General features: G+C 33.1%; 1 protein-coding gene and 1 pseudogene across 1 annotated transcript; one reads left to right on the top strand and one right to left on the bottom strand.

The window, feature by feature from the left end:
* The first annotated feature begins 983 nt into the window (after positions 1 to 983).
* LOC112905886 lies at positions 984 to 4,859 on the top strand (annotated as a pseudogene).
* Positions 4,844 to 9,964, bottom strand: LOC108735730 (peptidyl-prolyl cis-trans isomerase-like 3). The gene is made up of 4 exons (XM_025979211.1): positions 9,748 to 9,964; positions 9,452 to 9,688; positions 5,221 to 5,339; positions 4,844 to 5,021 (listed from the first exon to the last, which is right to left on the bottom strand). The coding sequence occupies exons 1-4, from the start codon at positions 9,748 to 9,750 to the stop codon at positions 4,895 to 4,897; spliced, it is 486 nt and encodes a 161-aa protein (XP_025834996.1). The 5' UTR covers positions 9,751 to 9,964; the 3' UTR covers positions 4,844 to 4,894.
* Positions 9,965 to 10,183: the final 219 nt, after the last annotated feature.

Below are 10,183 nucleotides of genomic sequence, written 5' to 3'. Positions count from 1 at the left end.
CCACATATACTAAATAAAGAAATAAAAAAACCATAAGATGCATGCAGAGTAAACGCAAAAATATGAACGTGAATAAAAATCACAATTTGTTTTAAATAAAAAAATTAATTTGATTAAAAATCATGATGTTCAAATTATTATTTTTTTCAAATATTTTTATAGTTATCAATAATTAATAATAAGTAGATTTTTGTACAAGTATATGAATGTATTCAATAAAATGTATGTAACTAAATTGTAATTCTCATTTCATCCCATTTGTCCCGCTTTGTCTCAATGAAAATGTGGTCACTTTAGTCAATATTCCTCTGATATATGTACCTACCATAAATGTTTTCCAGATCAGGGCCAGCAAGTAATGTTGGTACGATGGGTAACCGCTCCCACACGAGAAATTCCGGAATTTTACGTTAATTTATAATTACACACATAAGACACGAATATTATTGAATTTATATTTTTGGATTTACATCGAAAAACTCGAATGCGTAGTTAAAAATTTACCACCCACCCTGAAAATAACCATTTTAAAAGATAGTTTCAATTTAAGATCTATTAAAAAAAGCATTGCATTGATGTTTTTTAGGTACGACGAAATGTGTCTACAGCTGTTTAACAATGCTTTAGCATTAAATATGGGCCTACTTTGGCTTTTGTTCAAATTTCTGAGAAATCCCGTATCGGTTTAATGCGAAATCAGCAAAAAGTGAGTTTAAACCGTAAGAAAGGACATTCGGTCTGTTTATTGTCCTGTCGATATTTACAAACAAGGCAATTCTTACGTTGTGCAATTACTTTGTGTAATTAGTATTGTAATTATTATGTAATATTATAATACAGTGTAAACTCTATATAACGACACTTAAGGGACTGAACATTTTTCGACGTTATAAAGAGTTTACACTGTAGTATAATAGCTTCAACTATATGATTTTGATTTTTTTATCCCCACTCCTCCAGATTGCCTAAGGTCCACTAAGCATGAACATTGGACTTTTATCAGTGTTATAAATTTGCAGTGAAAAAATAAAAAAGTGAAATCAACAGGATCAGAATTCGTTTTATTTCAAGATCACGAAATTTTTACACTAAACTTTCAATAATAAATAAATTACTTAAGAATAATAAGTAACATGTCAATTTCGTTTTGAAATAAATATTTCCAGAATAACGTCATAATGACCTGCCAATAAAAGCAAGTTGTCTATTTCTAACGATAAGTTACAGTTTTTATTCGATAACACATCAAGTTTGATAAAAAGGTCAAATTCGACTTGAAGCTTTAGGAATTGCAGTTTCTGATAGTCGATATGTTAAAGATGGAACTTTAATTATGAATATTTCTGCATCGCCTTCTTTTGACTTTGACATAATTATTTCAGAAGCATTACAATTTTCTGAACCCATTTCTTGATAAAAAATATTCACGAAAATTTGGCACTTACGTCTGATTTTTAGAATGAAATCAACAAAAATCAATAATACATTGATTAGCGCTTTCTTGATCAGAAATTGAAACACACAGGGTGTTTTACAATAGAACAATCCGGAATAAAAACTACAATTTTCTTAAAAATGACAAGTGTCACAAACCCGTTGATGTTAGTATGGTAAAGCTATCATTTAAAAAGAACTAAACTAAAAAAATGTAAAATCTAAATTTTCGTAATAAATCGCAAAAACCAACCACTAAATTTCTTAGTAAATTATGACTCAGAATGTAAGTAATTAAAATTACTTTAATTATTTTTTAAATTAATGAAAACTTGAAGCGCGAAGTAATCCAGATCTACGTTGGTCAAGCAGGAGTACAGATTGCTAACGCTTGTTGGGAACTTTATTGTTTAGAACATGGGATGCCAATACAGCAGAAATTGGAAGAAGAATGGTCAAACTTTAACGTTATAATCCAAGCTCCCAACATAGCACAAAAATTCTATTTATATTCTTCTTAATTTAGCACTACTACTTTCATAAATGTTATCAGCAAAACGATGCAGAATCCTGAGTTATTAAAACATTAAAACTTTGCAGAAGTATTATTACTTATTATGAGAATAAANATGTAATCTTTACGTACACACAAATAAACTTGCGTTATTCCACATATGTACTTGCATACACCCTTAAATTACAAAAAAGATAATCGAATTGTGCATGAAGCTAAAAATCAATCGACATTCGTCATTTTAAATGGGTTTAGGTAAATTTCAGATGAAATCCGTACAGGACATTACCGACAATTGTTTCATCCTGAACAGCTAATTACAGGCAAGGAAGATGCGGCAAATAATTTTGCTAGAGGTAGATACTCGATCGGTTCGGAGATGATTGATCTGGTTTTGGACAGGATAAGAAAAGTTGCCGATGATTGCGCCAATTTGCAAGGATTTATATTATTCAGAGCATTTGGTGGCGGAACAGGATCGGGTTTTGCCGCGTTACTTTTGGGATCGTTGTGTAGCGATTATGGTAAAAAACCCAAATTAGAATTTGCCGTATATCCTGCTCCACAGGTAATATTATCAAAATTCCAATATATTATGAAATCATCATCATAAGGTCGTCAGTCCTAAGACTGGTTGGACACGCACCTCCACTCTTTCCTATTCTGAGCTAATCATCGCATTTCTCTACCTTCGCATTTCCCTAAAACTAGAACAACTCACATCCTTAACTATTTGAAAACAGTAATCTAATTTAGGTCTACCTCTACCCCTTCTAACTCCCGTTTCTGCCTCTAATATGTCTCTGACTAGATCTTCATTCCCGAGAAGGTGTCCTACTAACCTATTTCGCCTATTTCTTATTGACTACCATAGAGTCCTCTGTTCTCCTATTCTTTCTAATATCTCTTCATTTCTAACCTAACCTATCCACGGTACCCTCATCATTCGCCTGTAACACCACATTTCGAACGCTTCTAACCTTTCCTTTTCCGCAGCGTCCACTGTCCATGTTTTGCATCCGTACAGCGCCGCGCTCCAAACATACACCCTTAATAATCATTTAAAAAAATTTCTAAATTAACCGTTCGCGAGCATAGAAATAACTTCTTTTTATTGAAGGCGACTCGATCGTCTGCTTTATATCCCTACTACTCCTTCCGTCCTGACTTATCTGACTTCCTATAAACATAAAATTAGCCACTTCTTCTAATTTTGGAAAAAATACAGAATACTTTCCACTTATTTAACAGCTTTAATGTACGAAGTTTATCAAATTTTGACAAAAATAATTTAATTCATCAATATAAACGTGAAATATATTAATTGCATGCAATTAATATTAACAACTACAGCATTATAAACTTTTTCAATATATATGTATAATAAATTTTTTCATATCACTACATTTACAACATAAAACGACATTAAATAAACAAATGCGTATCGTAATCTTCAAGAAACTTACATCAGTCATATATGAAAAACATAACTACATTTAAATTTACAAAACAAGAACGAAAGAATAATTTCGAATTCTTTCGTCTGAGATGAACAAAAATTATACCTAATATTTTTCAACAGATTTCTCCGGTTATCGTGGAACCGTATAATGCAGTTTTAACGTCCCACACTTCTATTGAATACGAAGATCTCTGTTTCATTATGGACAATGAAGCGTTGTACGACATGTTATCAAGATATTTAGACGTTACGAAACCCACATATACTAACTTGAATCGACTATTGGCTCAAGTAAAGCTCTAAACACCTCTAATAGTTTTTCATGTCATTAGACAATTTTAATTTTTGAAGTGAAACTTCTTAACCCACGGTAGGGTAAGTTCGTTTCTTGCGAGTTGCTATGTAACGAAATCATGCAACGGATGTCCCCCCTCTACTCGGCCACGTAGTCGAGTTCGTAGTGGGGATCGCTTGAGCTTAAATTCATAATGTAGAAATAATATTATTAAACCAATTCCTTAACCCCTATTCTGATATGTTTGTTTGTTTGAAGAAGTTTCACTTCAGTGGCGTACAGTATAATTACACGTTGTATTTTTTTTCTTTTTTTATACACAGGTTGTTTCGGCTGTGACAGCATCTCTTAGATTTGAAGGAGCAGTTAATGTAACGTTGATGGAATTTCTAACTAATTTAGTACCATACCCAAGAATTCATTTTCCACTTGTGACGTATGCGCCCTTGGTTCCAATAACAAAAGCATATTATGAGCAGTTGTCCGTGGCGCAACTGACTTACGGTTGCTTTGAACCAGCCAGCCAAATGATCAAATGCGATCCCAGAAAGGGAAAATACATGTCTTGTTGCTTGCTTTACAGAGGCGACGTTACCCCCAATGACATAAATTCGGCTATCGAAAGCATACGAACTCACAAAAGTATTTCATTCGTTAACTGGTCACCAACAGGATTTAAAGTATGTAATATTTAGATACGTATATACAGAGTGTGGCATTTTCAAATGGGAGATTCTTTCTATCCCTAAAATAAAATAACTGCTCTCATTCCGGTATTTCCACGTTTTTTCTTTAAAATTTTAGTGATTATGATGCCACACCCTGAAGATTACCAAAAACCTATTAAAATTATTAATCAATATATATTTAGGTGGGTATTAACTATCAGCCACCGGTGGCTGTACCTGGAGGAGACCTAGCGCAGGTGCAACGAGCTGTTGTTATGTTGTCCAACAGTACTGCAGTGAATTCGGCCTGGTCTCGTTTGAATAAAAAATTTGCTTTAATGTTCAAAAAACGTGCTTTCGTACACCATTATGTCGGAGAAGGAATGGAGGAAGGAGAATTTAAGAATGCTCAAGATGACATACTGGCTTTGGAAGCTGACTTTAAAGAAGTTGAAAGCGATTAAAAAGCATAAATTACAATTACTTTTATTACTATATAAACGTAAACAGTTAATATCTTCTTAACCTGCCAAAGGATTTGCATGAATTGTGACGCTGTTAATCCTGGTATCCGCAACTGGCCTATAATTTTTAGGATTAACGGGTAACTTTTCAAGTTCGTCAAGTGTTTCCAAACCGTCAATTACCCTAAAATGTTACACTGTATTAATAAAACATCTACGAGAAAAACCAAATGAAATCTTAACATTTTGATTTGGTTTATCAAAAAGATGCGAGATCAATGGAAAATTTCAATAATGACAAAGTATAATATTTTGAATTGAAAAAATACAAATTATAATGCCTTCGCCTTTCCGAGTTTATATCTTTTACAATAAAAACATACTTTCCAAATATTGTATATTTCAAGTCGAGATGTGGTTGAGGAGCGTAGGATATAAAAAACTGACTTCCATTAGTGTTCGGTCCATTATTTGCCATTGATACAATTCCGCGCGCATTGTGCTGCAAAAATTTCATTATTGATCATTTAAAAACAAAAGTAAAGGCCCAACCTTCTCAAAAAAAAAATCACTAGTCACATATATATAATATACATACTAAAGATTTTTAAATTTTTAACAAATAGCTGCATGGTGGCGTCAGTGCCGGATTAAGCCAGCGCGGGACCTGTAGCAAATTTTATCAAGTGGCCCTTAGACTGTTTTAGATTAGGTACTTATCGAGTTTATAGTATACTTTAAGAGATAACTGAATACTTAAAAAAATCGGTTGCACCGCTATATTATGTAAGAAAACAGTACTCAACACAATTACGAAACCACTTTTCTCAAGAATGGTTCATATCGAAAGTACTGTTATTAGCATCCAAACGTAAATTTCGACCATTCCTTATAGATTGGTAGTCAATATAACCGTTTTCAAATCGGTCGGGTTATTAAGACTAGCACGGAGAAAATATTAGGGAATTCCCCGTTTTGTTTAGCAGTATTGCCAATTTACGTGTAGTACATGATTTTTGGTATGATCAGCAGATAGAAAAATAAAATTATAGTTGATCATTTTGATGCAAATACTTTCTTCTTAGTAATTGTAAATTGTAACTAAATCTAATATATAAATAATATTTTTTTATGGTCAGAAAACATTGGTGCGCGGGGCCCGCAGCATTTGCTACTCTTGCTTCGTGGCTAATCCGGCACTGGGGGACGTCTCTTACAATGATTTTTATTTATTTCTGTTATAACACCTTCTGCTGAGCATACTACGTTCTCTCACTACTTGGCGATGCATGATATTGCAATAGACTGCCTATATTCCACTAGGCGTCCACAATGTCCACCACGCCGAATTATTAGGCGTTCATTTATCGATCACGATAATCGGGTGTGGTAAAAACATCATCAATTGCATCAATATTCTCGACCGCTCAAGATCTCGGATACTCATGGAGGTGGTGGTGGGTTGCTGTGTTGCGTGATCGATGCCGAGAATTTGGCCTATCTTAAAAATTGACAGAAGTAACAAAATAACACAAAACTATTTTGTTTTATTAACATAAGTAAAAATTACAAATTCTGTTAAAAAATAAAAATAAAATCATTCGTTTAATTTTTCATCATCGTCATTAGGTCGTCAGTTCTGATACTGGTTGGACACGCACCTCCACTTTTTTTTTATCCTAAACTAAACTTCGCATTTCCGTAAAATTAGAACATCCCACATCCTCAACTATTTGTGAAGAGAATCTAATCTAGGTCTATCTCTACTCCTCTTAACTCCTGTTTCAACTTCTAATATGTCTCTGACTAGCCCTTCATGCCTGAGAAGGTGTCTTACCAATCTATCTTGCTTATTTCTTATTAATTTCCATAGAGTTCTCTGTTCGCCTAATCTTTCTAATACCTCTTCATTTCTAACTTTCTGTATGCACGGTATTCTCATCATTCACCTGTAACGCCACATTTTTCGAACGCTTCTAACCTTTTCTTTCCCGCCGTGCCTACCGTCCGTGTTTCGCACCCGTACATAGCCGCATTTCAGACATGCATCTTTAACAACCTTTTTCGAATTTCTAAATTAACCGTTTGCGAGCATAGAAGTGAATTATTTGTTATCATTGTAAATTATTAATATTTGCAAAACAATAAAATACAACCTCTATTGGTAAAAGGCATCGATCGTAGCGACACGCCGTAACAATAATTCGAATCAATCCTATCGGGTCAAATACGCCACGTTTCCTTACGAAAACATGTGTTACAAGTTAATTTTGAAGCAATGTTTTTATCTTTGAGTGAAATTTTGGAGTTCTTGAACTCATCAATAAAAAGCCGTAATTTCGTTGAAGGAGAGAAAGTTGTGAATGCTGGTCATTTAATATATTGTGGCATATTAAATAATATAAATAATCGATATGAGTTACGCTGAGAGAGTTTATATCATTATTTTCTGCCATTGGAAGGTCAGAACTTGTTAAAATATTTTCTTCATCGTTTAGGTTACCACAATTTCCATTTTGTTGGTTTATATTAGCTTCAGTACGATTTTTTTCTCTATTTAATCTTAATCTTAATCTTAATCATACTTCTATTAATTCGTTTCTGGTCATCTGAAGGCTCTTTTATATTACATGAAGGCAAATTACAGGAAGGTATGGCATCTTTCTTCAAGAATTTGAAACCTTTAAAAATAGAGTCAACATGTCTCATTGTCCACAAAATTCAAAATATTGATTAACGTAATTAATATTTGAATTAATTTTAAATAATTAGTTATAGCTTAAAGTAATTATGCAAAAAAATGAATATTTACCAGGTGGAACATAGTCACTTCTTTTAAAATGTAACTAACAAACTTGCATGTGCTGAATTACTGTTTCCCCAATTTTTAAAACTTCTTGCCATTTTTTATGGCAATCGACTTTACCGAATTACCGAAATAATTTTGTATTTTTACATAGTAACTATTTGGTTTTGGAAAATAGTGGAAACGAACGCCCGGATTGTTAAACGCTTTACTTTTGCAACCATAGACACAACAAAACATTTTACTCGTAGTTTTTTTGGAGAAAATCTTGCTCCATTTGTTTCAGATTGATTTTCCATACTTTAAAATAATTTTATTTATTTTCTTCTATTATAATAAAAATAAAAAGAATTACGTATGTATCTCTTTCTACTCGCTGTGTAACAGCTAACCCGATAGGATTGGTTCGAATTATTGTCACTACGTGTCGCTACGATCGATGCCTTTTACCAATAAACAAATTAACTGCTCACAAGTGGTATAGGAAAGACTGCAATCAGAAGAACGAATATTGTGAACGCCTAGTGGAACATAGTCAGAGTACAGTTATCACTCTGCTCATAGACCGATTGTCCCCGCCCCGATTTACCACTGTACATGAAACCAATGACGCGACATACTGAAGAGAGAGTACTTATGCGCATAGATGCGCAGTGAGCTAAAGTGAGCACTGTACTTTGGTAGTTTACCATGGTTACCAAATTGGCATTTCACTTGACCTCTGATAATGCTATTTGGCGTAAAGTATTTTACGTCTTGGGTAGGGTGTTGTTTTGACAGATTAGAAACAAGCCACCCTGCTGATATTAACAAAATAAAAGGTAAAACTTCCGAATCGCGGCTTTTTCGAAAATACTACTTTTTTGCTGGAAATGGCTTAAAATGAACTAATTATAAAGAACTTACACGAAATAATCTTCCCCTATTTTATATACATACATTACAATATGTATATATTTATATTGTATAAACAACTGTTGAGCGGGTATCACTTTTTAAATGAATGCAACTTGAACTGTAGAGACGAAGTCAGAAATAGCTGAGTAGTGACTGTTATCTATGATACGTTTGTACGGACCTGTAAAATATTTAGAAAGAAAATTGTTTAAAAAAACCTTCCCCCCCTTCCCGATTATTTCATGTAAGTTTTTTATAATTGCATTTTCAAAAAAGCCGCGATTCGGAAGTTTTACCCAAAAATAAAAAAACTTATTTTTTAGATGGTAGACTTATAAATATTTTACGGAGGGTGATTCACAGTAAATTGCAGCCTTATGGGAACATTCTAATGCCATTTTCTATTGTAATGTGTAAATGCCAACCATCTGTCTCCTCTATGAAATATATACTGCTGAATTTCAGTATGAAAACTGTCTATAATCTCTCAAATGTTATATTTTAACTGCTCCTTGTAGTTGGAGAATTGATATAGATGACATTCTTTAAATTTTCTTCCAAAAAGAGTGCAGGAGTATAAGCTGAGCACCTTAGCAAATGAGGAGTGATATCCCCCAAACCTCAGTGTAATAGCTCCAGAAAACAATTGGTCTACACTGTCCTGTTGAAAGCAGGTTCAGTTTGGGTTATAACCAGAAAAATCTTCAGCAGTCAAACTTGTCATAGATACAGAATGACTACTAATAGCTGAAAATGACATGGCATACCAAACTGTTACCTTTCTGAAATGCAATTGTTTTTTACTATTTTTACAGCCTGTATATTTGAAACTGCATTTTATTGTAATTCACCCTGTACAAGACCCACACAACCTCTAATTAACATTGAGTTAATTAAAAATTATGTATTACCTTAAGATGTTCTTTAAATTCATCTTCAAATTTTTTTCCCCAAATCGAAGCTCCTCCTTTTCCTGTACCTGTGGGATCGCCTGTTTGCACTATAAAACCTTTCACATTACGATGAAATGAGCTGTTATCATAATAATTAGAAGCACATAAAGCCAAAAAATTTTCACAGGATTTAGGGCAAGCTTCACAAAACAATTCAATTTTAATATCACCTACATCGGTATGTAAAGTAACAGACTAAAAAAGATTATATAATTAACCATCATTAGTCACACAGTCAGCATAGAATTCGTTACCATGACGTTAAAATTAATACCTTCTCCTTTTTGTGGAATTAACCAACTATTGCATACATGTTAAATTAATATGACTGAATCTGGATCATAGATAATCTGGATATAACTGATCGTGAGCTTTTATACTTTTATTAGACACATGGATTCTGTTGATTTGTTTTTGTTTGTTTTGTTCGTTTTTGGCATGTTTTTGAATCATAGACAAGTTTCATAGATAATAGACAAGTTTTGAATGGAGGTTCGAGGTTGGAGGTTACAATAATCAGTAGTTGCTTTCAAATTTCAATCTTTTCCCTTGCCCGTATATTTTTATTAAATAGTTTACTGGGATTATTTTGCATTTTTTCTTTAAAAGTATTAAAATAACACAACTGTACTTAATTTAGTACATAAACAACTTTATTCTAAATTACTACTTATTACTACGACTTCTCAT

This window comes from Agrilus planipennis, unplaced genomic scaffold (genome assembly GCF_000699045.2).
Source record: "Agrilus planipennis isolate EAB-ADULT unplaced genomic scaffold, Apla_2.0 scaffold32, whole genome shotgun sequence".
Lineage (NCBI taxonomy): Eukaryota > Metazoa > Arthropoda > Insecta > Coleoptera > Buprestidae > Agrilus > Agrilus planipennis.
This window is presented reverse-complemented; position numbering and strand designations above follow the sequence as displayed.

Coding starts and splice junctions, on each gene's coding strand:
- LOC108735730 (XM_025979211.1), bottom strand. Junction 5,340..9,451: donor AATTTAAAGAACATCTTAAG/GTAATACATAAT, acceptor AAATTTTTGCAG/CACAATGCGCGCGGAATTGT. Junction 5,022..5,220: donor AAATATACAATATTTGGAAA/GTATGTTTTTAT, acceptor GTAACATTTTAG/GGTAATTGACGGTTTGGAAA.